The 27,476-nt window shown below is 38.9% G+C and overlaps 1 protein-coding gene across 2 annotated transcripts in view; it reads left to right on the forward strand.

The window, feature by feature from the left end:
• The first annotated feature begins 2,313 nt into the window (after positions 1-2,313).
• RANBP9 (RAN binding protein 9) overlaps positions 2,314-27,476 on the forward strand; it is an 82,206-nt gene continuing 57,043 nt past the window's right edge. The window contains exons 1-2 of one of the 2 annotated variants that reach the window (XM_053920255.2): positions 2,314-3,260; positions 16,419-16,530. In XM_053920255.2, the coding sequence (XP_053776230.1) occupies positions 2,696-3,260; positions 16,419-16,530 (677 nt within the window). In that variant the 5' untranslated portion in view covers positions 2,314-2,695. The remainder of the gene's footprint in view (positions 3,261-16,418; positions 16,531-27,476) is intronic. The other variant, XM_024565566.4, reaches the window with a different exon arrangement.

Genomic DNA, 27,476 nt, shown 5'->3' on the forward strand with positions numbered 1-27,476 from the left:
CAATTATAAAACAATTTGGGATTTTCCTTCATGTCTTTTTAGTGACAATTTTGGCAGTGTATAATTATTGTGTACCCTTGCTCCATGTAGCACATCTTAATCACTTTTCCATCTTCAAAACCATTTTTAAAGAGGTCATATAATACTTATTTCAGCCTGTGCCTGTGCAAGAGGTCTGGAGGGAGTGAATCTGCAATTGAGCCCAATCTCGTACTACGTCAAGAAGAAGTGTCTTTTTCTTATTTGTTATCCTCATCTTTTGGCAACTCCCCCATCCAGAAGGGGTGCATTTAAAAACAAAAAAGGAACTAGACAAATGTGCTATGTGCGCCCCTGCAGTCCCAATTCCACTGAAAGGCGTATATGATGCTTCAACTCCTCGCTTCATGCTGAGTATTTAGTTTGCTTTCATATTTCATCTATCAATACTTCCTGTGGAACATTTTTAGGCCTAAATTTCTTCCACTAGACTTTGTTAGTTGGTTTCAACTTTTTTTGGTGGGAGTGAGTCAACAGGCATGGACGCCTTCTCTTTATAAACATCACCAGATACGTAGCTTTCTGAAATGACCGTTATTAATGTTCTCTACCACCTTCGGTGTAAAAAGTGCCCATGTCACACACAGCATCCTTCCCCAAACTGAAACCATTAATTTCTTAAGATTGCTTGTTTCGAGAAAACCAGTCACTCCTATAAAAAGCTTTGACAAAATATCAGATACTTTTATTCCCTTAACCACTTCCAGGATATATAAAGTTCTAAATAGTTTCCAAGTGTGCTGACAGAAAAAAAAAGTACATCTTCACAAATAAAATCTCAATGAGAGTTTCAAGAAAATGTGAGTAAGGCATGGAACCCATTTTTTCTACCTTGGCTGGTTAATATTTAAATAGAGATTGGCTTCCATTTGACTCATTATTACTGTAATGTAAACGAAAGTTTTAGAAGAAGTTAAATACAATTGACATCTTGTAATTTAAATTTAAAGTGCACTAGCTTGAAAAAGTCATCAAACAATAATTTAGAACTATTGAATATTTTTTACTAAAGAACAACAAGGCATCGGGTTGTCTGGGTAATTGAGGGAGAAATCAGACTAAATATTAGTTCTGGCCAGGCACTGAGGGCCTTCAGTTAAATTACCACTTACCTACCCTCATCAAAACAAAACAAATAATTCTCTATTCAGCAAGCCATTCCTTGCTTATTTGGCCAAACAATTACCATCATAATATCTTTGACAGCAAACAAAATACCAGAATCTATGTCATGTCGCTTACACGTGTAAAGTTCAATTTTGCCCACTAAGGAAAGGATAAGGTAAACAAAGGGAAGTGGTGAAAACAAAACAGTAATGATAGGATGGGTTAGAGAGCAACACTTGGCAACTTGTGCCAAATTAGCGGGGGAAGCAAAGTATTCTATTGGGAAGTGCAGAGTAGGAAGTCCTTCCTACTTTTGACTCTGCTGACCTCAGTGAGTATTTCCTTCTCTTAAAAATAGGCACAATTCTTTGCTACCTAAGGAGGCCTGTTATGAAAATTAATGAGTCTTATAAAATGTTTTAATGTCTCTAGAAGCCCTTCCTAACTACACACTATAACCTTGTCTTCTCACTGCTTTTTGAAGATATGCCAGGCTTTTTTTTTAGTATACCTGTTACACCTTCGACCACTATAAGTTCACTTTAAGTCCTCATAAAATTAAGTAATACAATGCTTAGTATTTTAAGTGGGAGACTGCCTTCAGAAATGGTTTCCACTCCCATACGATAATGTTAAGGTATTAAATACTGTGAAGCATGAAGTAGGTTCATAAAGAGGGAGGCGGCCAACAGAAACCTGTGCTAGGGAACCCGTGGACACTCTCCAGACCTCTCACCTCGCGGACCCTATTTGGGTTCCCGGAGCCCGAGCGCTCCGGGGAATGTCCGCGGGCCCTGCTCGCGGCGGCCCCAGCGGGGCTCGATTACTTTCGCCTGGGCGAGAAGCAGCACCTCTGCTCCAGCGGGAACCCAACGGTGGGGAGGTGGGGCAACGACAACAAAAAGAAATAAAGTAGGAGGAGATGGGCGCAGGGAGGCGGCGGGCTCGCGGGAGGGGGAAGGGACCTCCGCAGGGACCCTGCGCCTAGAGCCCCGTGTCTCCTCCGCTAGCTGCCAGCGGGCCGGGGAGGAGGCGGTCTGCGGGGTTCGGGGTTCGGGCCGCTCACCTCTAACCCGCTGCCCCGGCCCGCGCGCCCTGCAGGCGTGCTCCCCGCCGCTCGCGCTTCCCCGCCCCTCGCGCCGCTCGCGCGCTCGGTGCCCGCCCCCTCGCCCAGCACCGCCCGCGCGCAGCGTCTCGCGCCGGCCAGGCCTGCCCGCCCGCCCGCCGGGAAACAGCGGCGAGAGCAGCGGTCGGCGGCTGCCACTGCGCCCCCTGTGCCCGACTCCCGCCTCGCTCTAGCTCTCGGCGCCTCGGCCGGCGCCCGCGCTCGGGCCAACGTTCTCTCGAGGCCTCCTGGGGCCCACCGCCCACTCCCTGCCTCTGAGCCCCCCCAACCGTCGCGCTCTCCTTCGGCGCGCGGCCCGCCGCCTGCTTCCGGGGCGGGCGGACTGGGCGCCTGGTGCCGGCGGCCGCAGCGACAGCGCCCCCGGGAAGCAGAAGAGGAAGGAGAGAAGAGGTGGAGGCGGCCGTAGGCTGAGTCGCGGCCGGGATGTCCGGGCAGCCGCCGCCGCCGCCGCAACAGCAGCAGCAGCAGCAACAGCAGCAGCTGCCGCCACCACCGCCGGCGGCCGTGGCCCCGGTCTCCGGAGTCGTTCTTCCAGCGCCCTCGGCGGTCAGCGCCGGCTCCTCTCCTGCCGGCTCGCCCGGAGGCGGTGCGGGGAGCGGCTTGGGGGCCGCGGCGGCTGCCCTGCTCCTCCACCCACCACCGCCACCGCCGCCACCCCCGGCCACTGCCGCCCCGCCGCCGCCACCGCCACCCCCGCCGCCCGCCTCGGTGGTCGCCCCCGCCAGCGCGCCCCCCGTGCCCCCGGGTCTCGCAGCGGGCCCGGGCTCGGCCGGAGGCGCCCCAGCCCTGGGGGGCAGCAGCGCCGCGGCCCCCTTCCTGCACGGGGACTCGGCCCTGAACGAGCAGGAGAAGGAGCTGCAGCGGCGGCTCAAGCGCCTCTACCCGGCTGTGGACGAACAGGAGACGCCGCTGCCTCGGTCCTGGAGCCCGAAGGACAAGTTCAGCTACATCGGCCTCTCTCAAAACAACCTGCGGGTGCACTACAAAGGTACTGGGCGTGTGTCCTGCGGTGGGAGTGGGGCCACTGATCCGAAGTGTCCTGTCGCCGCTGCCGACTCCCGACCCGCCCCCGACCCCCTCCCTCTCGGGCTGGCGCCCTCGGAGGGAACTCGCTGCCTGTGCTGCTTCTCCGAGGGTGGGATGGGGGTCGTGGTGAAAGGTGCGAGGGCGAGGGGCCAGATGCTTGGAAAAGGAAGGTGAGTACTGCTCCTCAGCATAATGGAGCGGGTAATCCTAGGCCAGGAGTAGAACACCTTGAGGGAATCCAGGATGACAGGACGCAACTCGCTTTCTGATTTCCCTTGAAGATAAATCTTAGGGCTTGGATGGAGGAATCCATGGACTCGGAGTTGGGTTACATTGTTCTCCAGGTGGCGGTGGGTCAGGCGTTCTCTTCTTACGTGGGCGGGGGGAAGAGAGGCACGATTCCGAGGTATAATTTCTCATTAAGGGAGAGCAGGGATATATAGAGGAAGGAGTAACCGGTGGAGAATTTTGTCCAAAATCAGGCCAGAGATTGTCTAGGGGGACAAAAGGACAAGGGGCCCAAGTTTGCCATCAGTGTCTCTGACGAAAGGCAACTGGGAGGGTAAGAGTGGTGAAACCTCTGGAGTCCGCGTTTTCTTCAGGGAGCAGAAATCTACCATTACTGATTGGAAACATTCTGTATTTATGTGTTGTCGTTATGTGAAGTCTGATTGAAAACAAGGATTTTTAAAAATGTTATTTAGTGTTTTAAATAAAATTGGCTTATGTTTTACACCTGCAGTTTAAAAAAAAGCCTTAGGCTTGTGCTTGTCTCCCTCCTCTCTTATCTGTGTCTACTATATTAAAACAAAGCTTTAAGCAGATCAGTTTTATATAAAATAGTAAATTGCCAAGGGAATTTTTGAAATGTAGCCCAAATTAATACCATGCTTCAAGTTTACTGGGGAGGGGGGCGGTGAGGAACAATCCAGTATATCTTCCTGGAAACAAATCCAGTTTTTTAGGCCCCAAACCTGAATCTGGAGCTTTACATTCAAAGCAGCCTCATTTTGATTGGCTGCAAAGGGAGGGTCCTAATCAGATCCTAGTGACTTGGATATATAGGGTATAAACAATCCCGTTGGTTAAATTCTTGAAGGACTGAAATTTGAGAAGAACCTTGACAAATAAGTTACTATTTAATCAGAAAGGAGGATGGCGACAAATCTACCAAATGACTTGACTGCAGAGAATCACATACAAAATAATAGGCCTTGTTGAATATTTTTTATCCATGGATCCAGAGAAAAACTTTCTCTATGTTTCTTAATCTAAAGGGCTGAAAATTTTATATATTGGGTCTTTGTTTTTCCTTAAGTCAGGACATTTTGTTAATACTCCGTGAAGGCTATTATTTAATTCTGTGTTTTGATTTTTGTGAACAGTGCTGTTATGAAGTGATTACTTCTGTCCACCAGAAAGGTTTTTGTTAGACTTGGCAAAACTTTATTTTAAATTTATGGTTGATGGTTAATAATTAGCTTTAAAAAGTCAGAGGCGGAAGATATGTAAGATTATTGAACAAAGAGCTCTGGCTTTCCTGAGTTCTGCAATCATTTGCGATTTTAGGCATGTTACAAAACAGGGCCTCAGTTTCTTCCTTTGGGTGATGAGGGAGTTGAGCTGGATGGTTGGGAAGGAAATTTCCAGCCCTGATTTTCCATGATATCTAAGAGTCATGATTACAGTTTATTAAGCATTGTAACGTGGCTTGGTTAGTTTTTCTAACTCCTTTTACGTAAAATTGATGATTTGGGTCAGAGACAAGTAGATGCTTGTGTGAAATTGGTTGGCGTTTGGAATATTTACGGCACTGCTGTCTCAATTATTTTTCCTATTGGCCTACGTATTTCTGTTGTGTAATACTAAGATTCACTTTCTGGAAACTTCTCTCTGTTTTACAAGCATTAACTATTATTTACAGAAGAACAGATTTTGTTGTTTGTCGTCCTTCTGCTTTTCTGTCCCTTTCTTCCATTTCCCCTTTGTGTCTCCCTTTACCCTTGTTGCAAACAGTCTCTTTTCGCCCCCTTCTACTGCCTCTTCCTCTTGTCTTGTTATTTTAATGTGTTGGGTGTTTCATTTTTCCTGTTGTTTTTCTGTGTGCCTTCTGAGTGGACCACACCAAAAGCACTGGGCAACTCTGTCCCAGTGGTATGGGACGGGAGCAGAGGGGAAGTGTCATAGGTAGTGGGTAGTAAAACTTTGAAGTCCCAGAATAAGAAGAGTGAGTTTTATTTAACCTATCATTGTGCTGCATTGTTTTTACCTAAGCATTTTGAGACACTTTTAACATTAAAAACTACTGTTCACAAAGTATTTTTGCATATTTCAGAATTTTAAAGGATTTTGATGATAGCTATTTTTCAGAATGAGGATTTTCCTTACCTTTGAAATAGAAATATATTTCTTTTGCTCTGACCACGTTCTGTTTTTAAGATGTTATTCTTCTAAGTAGGAATTACTGTTTTTGGAAGCAGTGTCTGGTTCTTTAAATGATTTGAAGGGATTAATGATAAATACCAGACAAATAGACAGAGTTGTTTGGATTACAGAGGAATAGCAGGGTGTGTATTCTATATGTTAAAAATTAAAAGAAAACAACAAACTTTTGCTTAGCAGTCATACACCAACTGTTGAAGCACTCAGGCATGTTTCTTTCCTTTTATTTTTACAATTATTGTCAGCTTTGAATAAGTATAAATGTGACAAGTTTAGACTTAGTTACAAAGATAACTGTTTCAATTTAAAGTATTTCCATGAATTTGACAATGGATTTGATTACTATCAATGTTGCAGTTACAGATTTCATTTTTATATTTTTAATGTTGTCATTATTCGGATACTTTACAAAGCATTTTGATACCAGTAGATTTGGACAAGATGGTAGAATTCTCATTTTAGATCTAGAAAGTGGGAGCACCTAGAGGTTAGATTTTGCCAGTCACAGTTAAGCCAGGATTGAAAACTTAATTTTTACTATTCTAAATTTAGTGTTCTTTCCACTATACTGAATTGCCCACTTCATTTTGTATGAGACTTAATGATCTCAAATAGGTAAAATTCAGTGATTACATTTAGAACTTTTTGAAGAATAGTTGACATTAAAAGTACTTCCTCTGGAGAAAAGTATTACCTGGAGCACACTAATGCCATGGAAAAGTCCAGAAACCTTGACTATGCTAGTTCAGGGCAGCTTAGAAGAAATACAAGATAAGTGTAAGTTGGGAATGGTAAGAAGCAATCAAATAGTGGATTTCACTTTTTAATGAAAACATTATTAACAGTATCTAACCAAATAGGTTGAACTCTTGGTGTGCCTAATTCCCCTCCCCCTCACTATCAACAGTTGTTAGACCCAAGTTTAATTGCTTGTCTGATGATTTCTTGCACTTCTTAAGGTTGAACAAATACCTCAAGGGATATTTGCTTACTTGCCAATACAAATGTCTTGTAAGAATAATAGGAGTGATGTAAAATTGCTCCTCACAATCAAGGAATTTAAAAACCAAACTGAGCTTTTCCCAGGGATCTCTTTGCCAAAATTTTGGGAAGTTTAGCTTTAAAAATACTAGGTAATAATTGAAAGAATAAAGTGAATCTAATAATCATACTTGCAGAAAAATAGATAATAGTAATGATAATTTATTGAGCAGTTGCTATAGGACAGATAATCTGCTAGACAATTTGTACATATGCCTTGCTGTTTACTTATTCTTTATTCACCAACCTTTTAGTGAGAGTTTATGTTGTGCACGGTTCTGGCACTCAAAGGTATGTGAGATACTGTCTCTGAGTTCAAAGAGCTCAAAGGGCATGAGTGTAGTAAAGGCAGTGTTATAGAGAGTCGTGTGGAAGACAGGAGAAGCTCTACACCTGGTTGACATTGGAAGGGATGAAGTTTGTGAGTCAGGGACAGCTTTTAGAGGGAGGGGATAAGGCTAGTGGTCAGTCTTAAAAGATGAGTAGCTATAGGGGAAGAGAAGAGGGGCTGGGCATTATAAGTAAAAACGTAGAGAGTTATTGTGTATGTTTGGATCTAAAGCAGTTTGGGGTTATTGGAATTTAAGTGTGACAAGGAGCAGCTGGAAAAAGATCGTGAGAGGCCTTATATAATATTTTATTGAGCTTAAATCTTATTTTGTAGCATTTCAAATAGAAAGTGATTGTTTCATATTTTCATTTTTCTCATTCTACATAACTAATTGGAAGATAAATTCAAAGGGTACAATACTAGAAATAGCAAACTCATTTAGAAGGCTGTTGCAGCAGACCACGTAAGAAATAAGGATCTGAATTTGATCAGTGGTAGGAGTAGAGAAGAGTGTAGTTGTAATATTTTAAAGTAACATTGACAGGATATGATGGAATGATGGAGAGAGAAATCGAAGCTGATGCTTGGGTTTCTTCTCTGTTGATTTTTGCAATGAACCATGAATATAATAATGATTGTTAGAAGTAGTACAGTTTATTTGAAGATAAGTAAATATGGGAATCTTAGCCATGTGATCTGACTTCATGGAAACCAGAAGAAGCCAAAGAAGCAAGCCTTCTGAAACTAAGGTGGCTCCGAATAATCATAACAGCTGGAATTCATGGCGTTTCACTTTAAATCTGCTGCTAAAGTGACTCAGCTGCAGTCATTACTTCCGGGTTTTCTTACTTCTCTTTCCCTGCTTGACTGGCTTATTCTTTCCTTCCTATTTCACATTCCTGAGAGACTTATCAAATTGGCCTTGCCAATTGTCATCATTCTTAGTTGGGCAGAACTTTCATTTTATGCTGTGGCATGACCTGGTGTCTTTCATGTCAGGTGCTAGCCTTAGTTGAATCAGCAGTAGGGGGGTATGTGAGGGTAGTTACCACAAATAAAAGATCCTCCTGGCGCAAGGATGGTCTGGGCTCCACTTCTTTCAGTAGGGAAAGTGTGAGGCAGTTTCCCCTAGGAAGACTGGCATGCACCATAATTGACCTGAGCTGGGGAGAGATCTAGGTCATGACTAGTTTCGGTGTCACCTCTTAGTGGTAGTAGGAACTCTGGGAGTGCATAAGAGAGTATGTGAAGTGAGAAGAGCAGCGGGCCAAAGATGGAACCCTGAGCAACACTACCATTAAAAGACTGGATGGGCCCCAAGAAGGAATGTTAAGAGGAGCCTGGACAGAGGAGAGTGTGGTGTCACAGAAGCTGAGCAGAGGCGTATCAGAAATGAGGAAGTATCTTTAGTGTCAAGTGCAACAGATAGGTGTAGTGAGATAGGCACCGAAAATTTTCCACTGAATTTGGAAATTAGATCATTGTGACCTTAGGGAGAACAGGTAGAATTGAGTTATGGGGGCAAAAAATCAGAGTAAACAGAAGGGGCCAAGCAGAGGATAGTGAATATAGCTTACTCTTGAGAAATACAGATGAGGAAAGAGATTAGGCAGTGCCTGTAGGAGGACGGAGGCCAGGGCAGGGTTTTCATTATTTTTTTAATGGCTGGCTGATAGCAGAGTTACATTGTACCTGGAAATTAGCTTCTAATGTCAGCATATAAGATGAAAATACACATAGTCCAGAATTATTTCTAAAATTCCCTTTAGAAAGTACTGTGTTACAGACTATTATATCATTTCTAAGTGAGTCTCCTTTTAGTTTGGCTGCATGGGTAAAACTGAAGTGACATAAATTAGCTGAGATTTTGTCCAAGATTTGGAGTGCCAATAAATGTACACAAAATTTAACATTTTAACAAAATAAATAGTAACTATATCTGTTTTTAAAGGTTATTTAAAAAGCTTTTCATGCTCAGCACCAACCCCAGTGCATTATTGACAGTGATTTATAGCACAAGAGCATATATAGGGTGGGGCAAAAGCAGGTCTACAGTTGTTTGTGTGGAAGATAATACAATAACTACTAAGTAATCATACAAAACCAAACTGTTTTGCATACCCACAACTGTAAACCTTTTGTCTCACCCTGTATTCTGTGAAGAGTGTATATACATTTTTCGACACTGCGCCCTTATAGATGGAGGAAAAGGAAAGTGAAGAGGGAGAGGAGGAAAAATACAACTTGGGAGGCAGACACTAAAGGCTTAGAGGGCAGAAAGTGGTTCAGGAGCACAGGATGGTTAGTCCTAAAGAGAAGAGGAGTATATACTACTCACTCCGGTAATAGTGGAAGAGGTATAGAACGTAACGGACACAGAGCAGTTTGTAATAGGAGAGTGGAGAGTAGAACATGACCATATATAATGCTGGAGTCCCATTCAACTCCTGTTTATGATAAAGTAGGCAAGGTAGTTTGCTCACTGAGTTATCGTACAGGACTTAAAGCTTAAACTGGATGATGAAAATGTGGACTAGGCACTGAGGGGAATGGAAAACAAACTAGATTTCTGAGTGTGTTGTTGATAGCAGTGGGAGAGCCCAGCTGACTTCATAGCAGTGGCTCTTTGCAAGATTGTTGAATGTTATTCAGCAAAGGCCAACTGCCTATTGCAGGAGTAGGGAAGGTAGATTATAGTATTGATCTGTAGGCTGTGGTTTTGCTGGTTGGGTGTGATGGAAGGATAGACATCTGAGAGGTCCTTGATTTCTCTCAGGTCAAGGATCTCTCAGATGCCTATCTGGGAGATCAACTGGGGAGCCTTTAAGTGATACCATATAGGCCCATACTGGAGGAGGAAAAAGATAAACCAAGAAAGGGTCCAGGGATTTCGAAGAGTAGGTATAAAAGTGAAGTCTTTAGAAAGGGGAGATGATAAGACGGTGCATCCTAGGGGAAGGTGTAGGCATTTCTATATGATGCCAAAAATGTGTTGCTGGGGGAGGGGAGCCCTCATGTTTTCCACAAAATTGCACTCTAAAAGTAGCAGGGCTTATGGGAAAAATAGGGCTGAGGCAGACCACTTAAAACCTGTGGCATTTTGTAACCAGAGTACTACAAAAATAACAGTCCTACTAAAATACAAACCCAGTTAAATTTCCACTGGCATTTGTGCCCACTATCATAGGCTGCTGATCTCTCACATCCTTAAGCCCCAGGGTTTGGACATCCTTCTTAGAGATGCGAGTGCTTGACAGCTCTTAATCAAAAATGAAAATCTGATTCACAATTTAGCCTTTTTCACTTTTTTTTTTCAACAAAGGAAATACATACTTCTAGCTATTAGAAAGAATGGCTAAAATCCAAAGAAAACCTGACGATGCCAATTGCTGGTGAGGATGCGGAGCAGTGGGAGCTCTCAGACATTTCTGGTGGGACTGCAAGATAGTTTGGCTGTTTCTAAAAAACTATACTAGTTTTACCATAGGATCCAGCAGTTGAGCTCCTCACTGTTTACCCATTGATTTGAAAACTTAACGCCCACTCAAACACCTGCACGTGAATGTTCATAACAAGTTTTTGCATTATCACCAAAAACATGCAGCCAAAATGTCTTTCTGTAGATGAATGGATAAACTGTGGTATAGATCTTTTTTAAATTATATTTTACTGATTATGATATTACAGTTGTCTCAATTTTTCCCCTTTGGAACCGCCTCCCCCCCTCCCCCCAAAATTTCCCCATCATTGTTCATGTCCATGGGTCAGGCATGTAAGTTCTTTGGCTACTCTGTTTCCTGTACTGTACTTTACATCCCCATGGCTGTTCTGTAACTACTTATTCGTACTTAATTCCATCACCTCTTCACCCATTCCACCATACACCCCTCCCATCTGCCAATAGTCAAAATGCTCTGCATATCTATGATTATGTCTGTGTTCTTCCTGCTTGTTTTTAGATTCAGTTGAAGGGAGGGGGAGAGGGATTAGCAAAAGCAGAGAGGAATTTTTAGGTCATTGAAAGTATTGTGAGTGATAATATAATTGTGACTACATGACACTGTATTTATCTATCAAACCCATAGAATTTTACAGCATTAAGAGTGAACTTTATGCAAATTTAAAAATCATTTAGAAGGGAGGGGTGAATTCCAGGGTAGAATGCAGAAGGTGACAACATAATCTTTTACAAATGTATGAAACAGTTTCAGAGAAAGGGCAAGGCAAGGTGCTGACCTACATAACTTTGGAAATCAGTGGAGTCTGTAAAACTAAAGGTAAAAGAAACTACATAAGCACTGAACTCCTGTTGATAAAGTCATATTCTGTGGGGATATGAGTTAACAATTCTGATACTGCTATATGCTTATACTGGAATCGAGCAGTTAAATTAATGGATGGCAGTTGATGGAGCTAGGTTTCTTATCATGGGGTGGATTGTATAGATAAGCAAAGGGAGGAGATTAGAGTGATCCGTTTGATAATGGATTGGAGTTGAAGATACCACTAGGAACTCATGTTTAGTTTAATATCGACAGAAATGATTACATATGGAAATACAGGCATGTGTATGTACAGTGGTTTAGTATACAAACATATGTTTCCTTGCCCTTGTCAATGAGGGCACCTAAAAGTAGTAATATCTCCGTAACAACTAGCACACTACCTAGAGATTGGGTTCTCAAGCCATTTGCGAGGGCCACTTGGAGAAATCACTCATTTTAGGACTGGGGCAGGAAATAATAGTAGCATCTTGTAGTACCAGAAAGTAACAAACAAAACCAAAAAACATAATTGTAAGTATGTCAGAGTGGTAGAGGAGCCAACTGAAAAAATTTCCAGTAGCCTAAGGGGGAACAGTGTGAGCAAAAAACCCCTCAGCGTATTGGGTTGGCCAAAAAATCCGTTTAGCTTTTTCTGTAAAAGATACATTTTTCATTTCACCAATAACTATTGATTGGGGTATTTTGAGTATGTCGGCTATTTCCCGCTATTGGCTTCTAGTGGGTAGAGGCTGGGGATGCTGCTAAACATCTTACAATGCATAAGACAGCCCCACAGCAAAGAATTATTTGGCCAAAATGTCAGTAGTACCAAGAAACTTTTAAAAACTATTTTTTGACATGTTCAATCAGTCACAGCACCTTCTCCACTCACTGCACAAATCTTTTTTTACATTTTAATTGCATTTTTACCTTTCTTAAAATAGTAAACATGACACAACAAAAATGTTGCGTATTTTCTTCCATCTTCGATATTAAAATGGCTGCACAAAAAGTCACCAGCTTTGGTAAGTTTTTTTTTTTTTTTAATGCACACTGGTATGCCAGCTGTCACAATACAATCTATCAAAATTGTTTTGCATGAACTTAAAGACAACTAAGTGTTAGTAGAGTCATCGTATGGAAAAAAACATAATGGACTTTTGAGCCAACCCAATGATATTGAATTATAACCCAAAGTATAAAATAAATATGCATGAGATGTATGAACCCATACAGATATAACCAAAGAGGAAGTATCTTAGCACTTTTTGATCTGTACTGCACTTGAATTTTCCCAGATGGCTTTATATGCAGGAATCACAGTCTCCACTGACTTAGGACCTTTTGTATATTGCTGAACTTTTCTCTTTAATTCATTGAAGTACTGGGGAAAACTGTTACAAACTAGATGACTTCTTTATCATGTTGACATCATTCCTGTATTTACCAAGTGCATACTAGCTAATTTGTATTCAAGAAATATATTTTGTAGCAGAACAGATTTTATGAGAATTTAATATTTTTGAGGCAGAGTAGTTTCAGGAGATCAGAGTGTGGCTCCAGGAAGGAATCACTGAAGTTAGGGTGGATGTCAGTAGAAACTAAAATGCAAAAATGTTTGAGAATTAAAATTAAAAAAACAGTAAAATTATCACACAAGGGTGTTGAGTGTGCTAATGCTGCATGGGAAAGATGGGTGCCACTATGATGGCATATAAAAAAGGAGGTTGGGCCAAGTCAGAGGTTAGAATATTGAGGAAGCAAAGCTTGAGCTGAGATCTGAACGAGGAGTGGGACCTAGCCAGGCTGACGAGGAAGGGCGCAGAGCTTTCCAGCTTTTGCTCCACGGGATTGTTTGGAGCAAAGACGGGCCTGGTGAATGTGGCTGGAGCTGAAAGAAGGGAGGTAGAAAATGCAGGGGGAGGGTGAGATCAAACAGGGTTTTCAGGAAGTTTATCTTTTTCTAGGCCTGAACGGGAGGATTTTTTAGAAGGAATTTTAGTTGTTCTGAGGGATAGTGGCACAAGCAAGGCTGTTTATATTTCCAGAAAGGCACTTGGCAGCATGTTGGAGAATGGAGGGGGATGGAGTGGCCTTTATTCAGACTCTTTCCTTTTTCAGCGAAATGTAGTCAACAGATTGTTTGAATAGAACAGCTAACCGTACTAGCCTTTGAGTTTTGAGGCAGTAAATGTATTTTCTTCTTGAACCATGTAGAAAACACTCAGTAGTGAAGATTTTGTGTTTTTAAAAGTTTATACTTTGGTAGTATGGGGTTGTATTTCGGTCACCACAGAATTTAAGGTAATAAAATTCCCGCTGATGAACATTATTAGAAATAGGCCCTTCAGTCTCATAATACTAGTCTCACCTAAGAAGTAGTATGAAAACTTTTACATCTAAACTTTTTCCTAAGTCCTTAAATATAAATTTCATTTTTAAGTGAAACATTCTTTTAACATTTACAGGATTTTTCTACAGTGGCTTAGTAGAGCATAATGAATATAAAGGAATCTTGAAGATGTATGATTGTGTAGTTTTTTATTATTTTTACATAATGGAAAAATGTAGAGGATTTTAATTCATACATGTATTTAATGTGAGTCTACTAATTTGGATAGTTATATAGCCTTTGTAAGAATTTTTCCATTAAAAAAATGAGGTTAAATAATACCTATTTCACAGATGTTGAATGAGAAAAATCTATACAAAAGCACTTAATACTTTGAGAGATTGCATAACCTAAATATTTCCTTTCTCTTTTCCCCAAGAAGTAGCAAGGATAGGAGATGGGAATACATGTGAAGTGATCCCAGAATGCTCATTGTAACTAAAACCTTCCTGTGGGTACAGAACTGCACTGGATCAGGCTTCTTGAATTTAAATCCCAGCACAAATCTGGTTTGGAATTCTTACACATCAGTATGACCTTGAGCTGCTTTGCTTTTCCTTAGTTTCCTTAATTGTGAAATAAATGATAACTACTTCCTAAGTTGTTTTGAATGATAAGTAAATTAATAAATATAATGCTCTTAGAACAGTGCCTTTTATATAGTATTAAATGTATGTTAACTATTACCATTGTTGTTATTATTTAAGTATATCTTGAGATTATCTTATTCCTAAAAGTTTCGGTCACTTTCCTAAGTAAAAAACAAAAACCGAATATAAAACTAGTTGATTTAGGAATCCAGGATTAATCAGTTTTCTTTGGATTTATTTTTAGCTGTCTAAAATTTTTAAATGCATTTAATTTATATGACCTTTTCCCAGGCTAATAATTATTTTAACATTTTTACTGAAAAATAGTTTGCTAAAACCATAACTTACTAAATATCTATTTTCAAAAGTGATTGGTGTCATTCTGCAGATTTGTGCTGTTATTTTTTTCCTGCTTAGTTCAGTGTAAATCTATTTCCCAAATGTGGTAAAGCAGTTTTGTGGGTGTCTATATGTTGCTGCTTCCATTTTTATCTTCTTAGCCAAGTTTATCACCGCCCAGTGGTCACTTCTGTTCATAACACATATATAAGACATCTATGGACACAAATTTTCCTGGTAATAAGAGGGATTGAGTTCAGCAATTTCTTTTGAACCAAGTAAATGTGGGCTAGTTTGCATTACAAGTGTGAACTCAACTGTTTAATGATAGGGTATGCATTGATAATTTGATAAAGCGTATGGTAAGGAAAGATATGATCTCACTGCTTTGTGATGGTTATTATATGGCTAAGATATAATTTGTGACTTAAGGTTTTTTGTTTTAAGACAATCATCATAAATTTGAGGAGGGGAATTCTGCTCCCTATGAATATATTGCTACTGCATAACCCAAACGTTAATGAAATAAGATTGTATGGGTGAAGCTAATTAACTAGAACACCTGAATAATGATTTAAACTATTGTTTCTCATCCAGACTTTTGGGGATTGTGGAAACTTGTCTCACATACTCTCTTTGAGTACTTTTTAACCAGCTACTTCAGCTTCCGTTTTTATTCTTCTTTGATTTTATAGGTATATTTTATCTTGCTTACTTGCTCTTGTTCATATGCTAGCTTTCAAGGTAATTTGTGTCTTGAATGAGGGACAGGGGAAGTGACTGTGAGTGAAGGAAACCTTTGGGGTTAAAATGAGGACTAGCTAATTTAAGAAGTTTAAAAGCCACTATCTAAAAGATTTTCTAATGATGTCAGCAATGGAATGGTGTTACATTCTTTTCTTTAAAAAAAAGAGAAAATACTACTAGAGGTTAGATATTTCTCAGGCTGTAATTGACCAAAGAAATTTTTATAGATCAGTCTTTGTATAGACTTAAAAGAACAAAATTGTAAATTCTTAAAGTCATAAAGTTCTTTTGCCAACTCAGTCTAAACGTATAAAATTTCACTTTAAAAATATCCTATGTGATATAGATGCTTTTCATTTAAAAAGGAGGCCATTTGGCAAAATAGTGTTGTTTAAAATTTAATTTCTTATTTTTTTTAAAGATTTTATTTATTTTTAGAAAAAGGGGAAGGAGAAGGAGAGGGAAAGAAACTTCAGTGTGTGACTGCCTCTCACACGCCCACAGTCCAGGCATGTGCCCTGACAGGAATCAAACCTGTGACTCTTTGGTTCGCAAACTGGTGCTCAATCCTCTGAGCCACACCAGCCAGGGCTTTTTAGAAATTTAATAAATGATATGCAAATTTAGATTAATAAAGTCAAGATTATATTCTCATGTTCTTCAAATACAGCCTTTTTTTCTCTTAAAAATAACAGTCTTCCCTAAAATACTTTAATTTTCGTAAAGGACTGCTAAGTTCAGTGTATTCAGATTCTGAAATTTTATTAAAACTAATAATGTATGAAGAGGTCCATGGCTAACTTGGTCTATTTTGCATATCAAATTAATTGTGATGATCATTGAGTCTTTAATTATTTGTACTGATGGAAGCAGAAATGTGTATGTTATTCTGTAAACCATATTTGTTCCTGAATTATTTTAGATTCTCATTTGAACATCTCATTTGATTTTTTCCTTTCTGTTTTGTATGCAGGTCATGGCAAAACCCCAAAAGATGCAGCATCAGTTCGTGCCACACATCCAATACCAGCAGCCTGTGGGATTTATTATTTTGAAGTAAAAATTGTCAGTAAGGGAAGAGATGGGTAAGTGTGAATTGTGGTGGAAAAGTTTGTGCTATTCTTGAGTAATCATTTTTGTTTTAATTCATAATGTCTATGGTGTAATAGGAATCTCGGAAATTTTTCTAATTGGAAAATGGAATCTGAATATTTCAGTATAGCAGGTTGGATCTGATTTTGGTTAAAGTTGAAACTAACACTTGAATTGGTGAAATTAACCAAATTTTTCTAGTAGGTTTGCCATTAAAATGGACAAATTGGAGTTGGAATTAAATAATAGATAGTGACTCATTTTTCACACCTTTTCTTACACTATATTTTTCTGTATTCTGCTGAGAAGTTAAATCTTAAAGCTTTGACCAAAGCCAAAAAGTTCTTGGCATTTTATTGGGGTTGGGGCTTAGAAATTCAGGCTTAGATCAGGGAAATGTATATTTGTACCTTCTTATTTGGAGTCACTTCTGAGGGACTAGGATGTGGTTTAGAAACTTCCAGTTAGAACTCCGTGTAGATCCTGGAACCAGCTTTAATATCACTGCTTCACAACTTGGAATTGGGGTGTGTGTGTGTGTGTGTGTGTGTGTGTGTGTGTGCGCGCGCGCGCGCACAGGCATTTGCTTGTATGCTTGCGTACGTCAGAATTATTTATGTGGTTATGAAAAATATAGTAGCTGGGCCTTACCCTGAACATTCCTAGATCAGTATTTTTAGAAGTAGAGTTTGGGCAAGATAGGCATTGTGCGAAAGCTCCTTAGGGAATTCTGCTACATATCTCTGGTTAAGAACAAAATTACCGTTGTATTTTTCTATGGTATTTCCTGGTAACTTCAGTGTGGTATCAGAGGTCCTTCAAAGCATTGACAGAGTCATTTGTTCAGTAACCAAGATAAAGTTCTTGGGCTCTATGTTGCAGTAAGTTGATCTGTATTTGAAGTGAATCATTTAATGCCTCTTACTGCTGCTTCTGTATTTAATTTACAAAATAAGTGTATTCAGTAATTTATTCTTCATTTGCTGAGTAATCTCACATGTCAACAATATGGAAAGTAGAAAGTAAAAACTTGGAATTCAATGATAACTTTATTTAACTGCCTCAGTTTTCCCAGGGTGATCAAGCCAAAGATAAAATCAGAGAAGTCAAGGATAAAGTGGTTGGAGACCCAGATTGAAATAGGCAGATGATTGTAATCATTTCTAACTCTACTGCTGCATACTCAGTAAGCCATTTCTTTTTATACTCCAGATACATCTTCAACCCCATAATGCTGGTGTTGTGCAGGATAGTTCCCAGGGTTCTTTTTTACTTTTCATTCTACATATTCTACCTTTGCATGATCTTGACCTTATATTTTCATGACTCAAATACTCTGATGAATCTCAAATCTAAACTGCTTCTCAGGCTATTCCCCTGGCCTCTGGACCAATGTATCTAACCAGATGTTTGCATTTGAATATCCCACAGGCATTAATTGTAGTTTGTTTAAAATCTGTTTCTCCATACTAGCTTAGTTACTTGTTTCAGTAGTGCTAGAAACTTGAGAAATTTCCTGCTTTTGCTTTCTTTGTCCCTCCCTACAGCTTCTGCCTTGGTCAGAGCTTGGTAATTTATCCCCTAAATTACTAAGGTGGTTGGTTCATTGGTCTCCCAGTTGCTCCCGGATTTCTTCTTAGTCCATTTTATAACTGTTGGTGGTGGTCTTTTAGATACAGCACTGAATTGTGACTGTACCCTTCTTAAGATCATTTAGTACACCTGTTGCTTTGAGGATCAAATCTAAAACTTTGTTACCAAGGAAGGGCTCACTCCCTGATTTTGAGAAAAGAACAAAGCTTTATTGCGTAGTCCACTGGCAAGGAGACAGGAGGCAGAGCTCAAATCTGTTCCTCATCCGGCGTTAGGGGTGAGATTTAAGAGGTTAAAGGGAACAGACTGGTATGCCTAAGGCCTGGCAGGACAGGTTTCTGTAGGAGGGCTTTGGAACTTGGTTATTTGTGGTAAGATAAGGTAGGGGCTTCAGCACCAGATGTTCTGGACAACAGAGACTTGGTTGCTGAAAGGGTTCAGTTATGCCCTGGTCCTTTGGTGGGATATAGGGGGGGTGGGGGCTTTGTTTCCAGGTGTAATAGGAAGTCAAAATTCTCTCCTAGCATGCTTCCCCTGCATGACTTGAGGTTTTTTCTTTTATCTCTGAAAACTCAGTATCTTGTTGGAAACAGGATAGGGCCCGAACGAGCTAGTTCTATGATTACAGCTTCTTAGCAGGGTCCTTCATGAAGATTTGTTTTCTAACTCCTTTCTAATTTTTCAGTCTTATCTTTTGTTGCCAGGATCCCTCATTCTTTTTTCCCCCATTGTTAAAATTAGGTATATTTTACATACAGTAACATTAATCATTTTTAGCATGTAGGTCTCAGTTTTGGCAGATGTGTACATTCATGTAACTACCACCACAATCAGTATATAGAACAGTCTCATCACCACCACCCCCCAAATTCCTCCATAGCACTTTGTAGACAGGTGTTCCCCAGCCCCTGGCAACCACTGAGTGGTCTTCTGTTTCTGTAGTTTTGACGTTACTGCAGTAGTTTATAAATGGAATCATGTAGTTCTTGGTTTATCTTTCTATTATTTCCTTTTGAAAATATAAGTGAATAATACCACAGAAAACTCTGAACATATACGACAGATAACTGGTGATATAGATTGCTTTTCTAGATAAGGAAAGTGCTTAACTGAAGATGGAAGAAACTAAACATGTTTGACACTTTTGAATTTTTTTTAGTAATGTGATTTATTTTCATTGCTATTTTCGGGGTTAGTATGTTTTTACATTTAGAAAGTTACTTTTATACTACCACCTGCAGTCCTCTCTTAAATTACTCTTTGTTGTGAGCAATAATGGAATTAGCTAGTAACCTCTTCACCTTCCCTTCCCTTCCCTCTTCCCTGGTATCTATGTTTTTGGCATTTAAGAACTTATTATTGATGTAAATGCAATAAAATTCATGTTTAGAGGGTGGCATGTAGAGTTTGGGAGTTTTGACAAATGAAATACAATCATCTAATAACCACCATAGTTAGGATATGGAGCAGTTCCTTGCCGCTCAAAAGTCTCTCTTGTTGCCCCTTAATAATAAAATCCTGCTTCTACCCCTAACTCCTGGGAGCCCCTTATTTGTTTTCTGTTCCTATAGTTTTTCCTTTTCAAACTAGAATGTCATATAAATACAGCCTTTTGAGTATGGTGTTTTTTCACTTAATGTGATGCATTTGAGATTCATTTTAGGTAGTCCAGTGCATAGATAGTTCATTCCGTTTTTGGTAAACTCTCCCGTCTCCATCTTGTTAATTGTATGTCTATACACAGCTCTGTTGCCTCATCATTTAGTGGTAGTTCTAAATTCAGTATGTTCAGCAATCACCACCAGATCTTACTGCACAGCTCCTCTAAGGGTATTTTGATTGTCAGAAGCTCAGTGTTTACTGGAGAGCTCATGGGGACAATATTATTTAGGTCCTTTCTGGTTAATAACATACTTGTTTTTGACCATTACACCCATTGTACTTGAAGGTTTCATTGGGTATAAAATCCATGACCTACATTTTCTTTTGAGCTCCGTGGACTTGGACATGCATTATTATTGCCAAAGTCTTACGCTGTTTTTTCCTCTTACGTGAAACTTGGTGTTCTGCTTACATGCTGTGAAAAGATTTTTCTTTTCTTTTTTTAAAGTACCAGTACTTGGTTATGTCTTGTTAACCTTTATGTATGGCATTAAATAATAGGTTCAAGCCTTGTTTTATTCCAGAAAAGTTTTCAGTGTTTGCCCTGTTTCATTATATAGGTTTCTTTTAGGGGTGGGGGAGCTCCAATTATGAGTGTGTGTTGTACCTTCTTTGCCTAACTTTTATATCATTTGTTCACAAATCCTTTTTCTTCCCTTCTTTGTTTATTTAAAAAATTTCCTCCACGTTGTTCCATATTTTTCTGTGGGATCTGTTTACTCTTGTGTTGCATTTAGTTTGTGTTTAATTCTGATATAATTTTTCTTTTTTTCTTTAGTTCTTACATGATGCAAATACAAACACTATTTTCCCACTTAAGTTAAAAATTGGAGACTTCTTATGAAAAAGTCTTAAAGATCTAGTGTAAATTTTAAGTTATAGCACTTGTGAAGAAACATGTTATTGCTGAAAAATAGTAAAATACACCCCAAATCTCCATAGTTTTATAGGTACACATCACTTGGTATGATGAATAGTATCTACAAAATTTATAAAATTGAAATTTGAAGCAGTTGCTTACTAACTGATTTGCATGATTTAAAGTTGCTGCTTTTCATTGTTCATAATTTTATAAGAACATGCTGAAAAATAGGATTTTAAATGTAGATTGTGATATAAAGAATCTTATTAAACAAAAATTTTACTTTATTAAAGTCATAAATAATTTAGTGCCTGTGAGGTGAAAAGTAGGGTTTGTTTTTTACATATAATATGATAAGTTCTTCTCCTTATCCTCTATTTAATACTATAATAGGGGGCTATTTAAAAAGTCAGGAGATCAAGCTACATTTATTTGTTGCTGTAATTAACTGCAGATGAGATTATTTAACAAACAGTTTTTAGAGGAACTCAAATGAATACTGTGCTTTTGTCGAACTTAGAGTTTTATTGTATTAATTATTAAAAGGCAAGATAGATGAATAGGTTCTTGAAGGCCATTTTAGTATACATAGCCAGGCCTTAATTTAAGGTGCCGTGTATTTATATAGCTCTCTGAGAAGTAATGGCAGAATCGTGCAGCTGAGTGTTGTGTATTGTTGTGGACTTTCTAGATGCAAGTAGAACCTGTTAATTTTTTGATTTCAGTGATCCTTCTGCTGTGGGAGAAATGGGGGCAGGGAAGTGCAGTGTATAGAGAAATGAGTAGCTGCTTTCCTGCCAGCATAGAATTAGAATTGAAACAAAATTTTGTATCACAGAAAAGAAATCAAAATGCTCTAGATTTGAATGATAACATGGAGAAAAAGAATTTCCATTTTGTTATTTCAGTTATAGTGATTAGCTGAGTGATTTCAGTTATTTCAGTGATTAGTACTTAATCTAATACTTTGGGTATGCATCTTCTTGCATTTTGTACATTAGCAGTGGCTGTTGTATGAATGTATGTGTGGGATATGGTATGGTAAAGTTGTGGCCACAGGAGGAAGTAAGAACGAGGCTTGGAAGGACGTTTATTATACTCACTGGCCCCAGAGGTGTCATGCAGGTGACTCGGTCACAGGGGAAGGATCAGATTTTGGACAGGTGGCAGAAGACAGTAGTGAGAGGAAAAGTGTTTCTTGGGGTTTCGAGGGAAAGACAAGGCAGGGCTGGGTCAGTTGTTTAGGATTGGCATGTTTGAATAATTCCAGTGGTGTTTGGGCTATTGGAGTATAGTCTCTGGTTGTCTGGTACCTGGTCCTGGAATGATTTAGGGCAAGTGAAATCCTCGCTTGTGTGCATCTGTGTGTGAGGTAGATAAGGAGATGGCTGGGGCTGTTGACTTGGAATTGGTTAGTTTGTACCTGTATGAAAGAGATGTTCCTGGCCAAGACCTTTGCTATCTCTAAGAAAGGGCTAGTCCTGGGATGAGCAGTGTCTCCCTGGCCAGAAAGCTTTTAAAGATGTGTAAACATCATATAAAATACAGCAAATTAAAAAAAAAATGACTAGTACAGTGATCAAGTAAAGTGTATCTGCTTACTTTGTCATAATTTCTGATGTGTTTGTGATCTTTCAGAACCGTGGCTCTCTAGACAATTACTTTCTTTTTGTTTGCTTTTTATAAGTTCTTAAACATTTTTGGTTAGTGATTGCTTTTTTCTTTTAACCCTGAACTATACATGTTTTAAAAACTTGATTGAAATATTTTCACAGGAGCATCTGCAACTTTTGATGAAATGTTTTTAGGTTAATTTTATGAACCAGTTGAATATATATCAGCAGTCTACTTTTAATGTTTGAAAGTAGTTATATATTCCTTCCTCTACATACAGAAGGTGTATGTTCATATCTTCTTTAAATGTTATTGGTAGCTTGTAACAAGTAACTGTCCTGGTTCTAGTTATTTTCCCCATAAGCATTTTTTTAAAGATCTATTTGTTTGTTTGTTTATTTTTAGAGAGGGGAAGGGAAGGAGGAAGAGAGGGAGAGAAACATCAATGTGTGGTTGCCTCTCTCACGCCCCACACTGGGAACCCGGCTTGCAACCCAGGCATGTGCCCTGACTGGGAATCGAACTGGAGACCCTTTGGTCCTCAGGCCAGGCTCAATCCACTGAGCCACACCAGCCAGGGCCCCATAAGCATTTTTGCCCCAAGTGTTTTTGTGCACAACTAATTGGTCGTAAGACAAATTCACCATAAAAGAACAAAAAATAAAGGGATGTTTAAAAAGACGTAATGAAATTTGAAAATTAATATCAAAATTTAAAGACTTTATAACAAAAAATGAAAATACATAGTCATGGAAGTCTTTTGTTCATAGTATAATTTTTTTCTTGCTTGTTGATTTGTCTTGTTCGGCATCACACTTTTCCTTTTTTTTTTTAAATTTCTTCATTGAGAGGTGCCATTTTCCAACCCAAAAATTGATAATTAATGCTCTCTAACAAATTGTGAATTAGGAGCCACCTCTTATATTTGCCATAGCTCGGTAAACTTTTGGTGTTGATAGGTGGGAAGAATAACTGCTCACCGAAGGATTTGCAGACTGGTGTGTTGTCTTTTGTAGTGTAGTATGCAGTTCGGCTTTATGTGTAGCTTCGCAGTCTGGCTTTATGCTTGCTTGTTATCCACTATTTTAAGACCACCAAGTCTACTCTTGTCACCGTATAGACCATTATGAGGCTAAGATTTATATAATATAAAAATGGAAATACTGTGACAACTTTGTCGTTGGAGAAATGAAACCAAACTGACAACCAACTTAAATACATTGTCCACCAGATGTAAGCCAAGTTGTCAACCAGTTATTTTACCTTGTATGGCGAGATCAGTTGTGCGGCAAAGGTGCTCATGGAGAAAACACTGGGCTCAAAGTGTCTTGACACGAGGATGGGATCGCGGAGAGAAAGACACACACAGGCACACATCCGCATGCACGCCAGTGGTCTTTCAGAGCTCTTAATGCATTGTGTCGTTGTATTCATGATGCCGTTCTGTAGAAATAAAAGATTTTATTTAAAAAGGTATTAGGTAACTTTAAAGTCCTGTAAGACGAGGTCCCACTTGTACCTTGAGTAACATGAAGAAACTATTCAGAATTTTAATGTTTAAAATTAAACATCAAGCAAGGAATTTGATAGATGACCTTTATGCCCATTAGATGAATGCTTACCGAGAAGGTGACATTTAGTGTAATTTGAAATTTTCTTTACATCTGAAATTTATAAAAGTGTGTGTTAAGAAATCACAGTCATAAAACTGCTTTTGAGTTTCAGATAAGGTACTGGTTAAATAGATAATCGAGTAAATTAAAAGCTAGCTCCAATCCTATAGGACAGAAATGTCTAGCTCGCCAGTCTTTTTGAAATTGCTAAAAATTGAATTATTTCATCTACCCTCCATATTTACCCTTTTGGGAAACATTGTTAGTTTACATTTCCAAAAAATGTACAAGGTGTTTTACAACATGCATTCCCCCTCATTATTAGATATCTTTATGTTTTATTAAATAACTATTTTTTAGCAGCATTTATAATTACCATATAGGTTTGTTTTGCCTTTTAGGTTCTAGCAGGGCCCGGCCAAAGTTGGATGGCTCCTCAATTGCAGGGCCGTGTCTGCCTGTAGCCATCCAGTTTGCATAGCGGACAGGGCCTGCATGGGGCCTTCTGGAGTTGGGGGCAGCAGTGCTGCATAATTTAAATGTTCACACTGTCCCGCATACAGATTAGCCCTGGTTCTTATATAACAGCCAGCACTTCATTAAATATTCTTGTAGAGATTTTGCATTTATCCATGATTCTTTTCTTGGGGTATATTAAGCGAAAAATGGTTTGCCTTTTTAAGAAGGATTTCTTTTATTACTAGTGAGGTCACATTTTTCATGATTATTTTCACGTGTGGCTTTTTTATTGCAGTATAACCTTTTTAAAAATTTATTTTAAATGAACATACAGTAAAATTCACCTTCTTTGTTTGTACAGTTCTATGAGTTTTGACTAATGCATAGAGTCCTGCAGCCACCATTCTTCTTACCCTCCTAACGGATTTCTTTTCCAAAACTGACATATAAAAGGAACTATGTAGTACGTAACCTTTTGAGACTGACTTCTTTCATTTCACATAGTACATTTGAGATTAGTACAGGTTGCTGCTTGTACCAGCGGGTCATTGTTTTTTACAACCGAGTAGTATTCCATTGTAAGGACACACCACAGTTTATTCATTCCTTTACCAGTTGAAGAAATGGGTTTCCAGTTCATGCCCATTATGAGTTTATATTTATAGAAGAATTGAACAAATACTACAGAGTTCCCTTGTACCCCTCTGTCCTCCACAGTTTCCCCTATTAATATCCTGTGTTAGTGGTACATTTTTATAACTGTGGAGCCAATATTGAGACATTATTATTAACTCAAGTCCCTAGGTTGCGTGAGGGTTTGCTCTGTGTTGAACAGTTCCATGGGTTTTGGCATATGCATAATGTCAGGTATCTACTATTATAGTATCATACTGAATGGTTTCACTGTCCTAAAAATCTGTGGTTCACCTATTCATACTTCCTCCTCCCACTGCCCTGCATCTTCAGACTCCTGGTAACCACTGATCTTTTTATTGTCACCATAATTTTACATTTCCTAGCCGTGATAACTGGAATTACATAGTACATAACCTTTTCAGACTATCTTCTTTCACTTAGCAATATACGTTTAAAATTTCTCTATGTCTTTTTATGACTTGAGAGATCCTTTCTTTTTATCAGTGAATAATACTCCGTTATATGGATGTACCACTGTTTATCCTATTGAGAAACATCTTGGTTATTCCTAGTTTTTGACAGTGATGAGTGAAGCTCTCATAAACATTCATGTGCAGGTTTTTGTGTGGACATAAGCCTTCAGCTCATTTGAGTAAACACCTAGAAGCATGATTGTTAGATGATATGATAAGACTATGTTTACCTTTGTAAAAACACCGCCAAATGTCTTCCAAATTGGCTATACCATTTTGCATTTCTACCAGCAGTTAATGAGAGTTTCTGTTGCTCTGCATCCTCACTTAGCAGCTGGTGTGTTGGGGTATTTCTGTTTGTTTGTTTGTTTTTAACTGTTATAATAGGTATGTAGTGGTATTTCATCATTGTTTCAATTTGCCAGTTCCCTAAGGACATGTGATATTAACCATCTTTTTATATGCTCATTTGCCATTTTGTAGATCTTTGGTGAAGTATTTGTTCAGATGTTTTACCCACTTTTTAATTGGGTTGTTTTCTTATTGAGTTAAGACAACTTAGTATATTTGAATGCAAGTCCTTCATCAGATAGGTGTTTTGCAAATATTTTCTCCTAATATGTGGCTTTTTTCACTCTCTTAACACTATCTTTTCTTTTTAAACTCCTCACTGAAGGACATTTTTTTTATTGCCTGTAGAGAGAGAGAGGAAGGGGGGGAGGAGAGAGAGACATCCATGCAAGAGAGAAGCATTGATTGGTTGCCTCCCATACACACCCATACTGGGGAATTGAACCCACAACCTTTTGGATCTGGGATGATACTCCAACCAACTGAACCACACTGGCCAGGGCTCTTAGCACTGTCCTTTGAAGAATTTTAAATTTTAATTAAGTTCAGCTTTCACAGATCTTGCTTTCCATTTTGTATCTGAAAAATCATAGTGGAATCCAAAGTCACTAAATTTTTTTCTTCACTACTTTTTAGACATTTTATAGTTTTGGGTTTTATTTTTAGGTCTGTGGTTCATTTTGAATTACTTTTTTGTGAAAGACTTTTTTGTAAGGTCTGTGTCTGTATTCACATTTTCAAGTGAGTATCTATTTGTTCAGTACCATTTGTTGAAAACTCCTTTCGCCATTGAGTCGCCTTTGCTCCTTTGTCAAAAATCAGTTAACTGTATTTTTGTGGGTGTATTTTTGGGCTTTCTGTTCTGTTCCATTGATCTATTTGTCTATTCTTTTGCTAATATCGTGTGGTCTTTGAATATCGTGTAGCTTTATAGTGTGTCTTGAAGTAGGGTAGTGTCAGTTTTTCAGCTTTGTTCTCCTTTAGTATTGTGTTTGCTATTCTGGATTTTTTGCGTTTTTCATGTAACCTTTAGAATTAGCATGTTGGTATCTATAAAATAACTTGCTTGGCATTTGATTGGGATTGTGTTGTATCTGTAGATCAAACTGACATCTTAATAATATTGAGTCATCTTGTTCATGAATGTGGAATCTCTCCACTTTAGTTCTTTGATTTTTTTAATCAGTTATATTTATAGTGTCATCATATAAATATTGTACATATTTTGTTAGAAATATACCTTTTTCCTTTTTCTTGGTGCTAATGTAAATGACACCATTTAAAAAATTTCAAATTGATTGTTCACTGCTAATATATAGTGATTGACTTTTGCTTATTGACCTTGCATCTTATAACCTTCCTGTAATCCCTTATTAGTTCCAAGAGTGCTTTGTCAATTCTTTGGGATTTTCTACAAAGATATTCTTGTCAGCTGCTACAAAGACAGTTTTATTTCTTCCTTTGCAATCTGTAACTCCTTTCTTTCTTTTTCTTGTCTCCTTGGGTTACAGGACTTGCATTATGGTGTTGAATAGGAGTGGGGGGAGGAGACATCTTTCCCTTTTTCCCAACCTTAGTGGGAACACATCTAGTTTCTCACTACTAAGTATGATGTTAACTGTAGATTTTTTGAAGATGTTCTTTTGTTCAGATGAGAAAGATCCCCTCTAGTCCTA

The sequence above is a fragment of the Desmodus rotundus genome, chromosome 3, assembly GCF_022682495.2.
Source record: "Desmodus rotundus isolate HL8 chromosome 3, HLdesRot8A.1, whole genome shotgun sequence".
Lineage (NCBI taxonomy): Eukaryota > Metazoa > Chordata > Mammalia > Chiroptera > Phyllostomidae > Desmodus > Desmodus rotundus.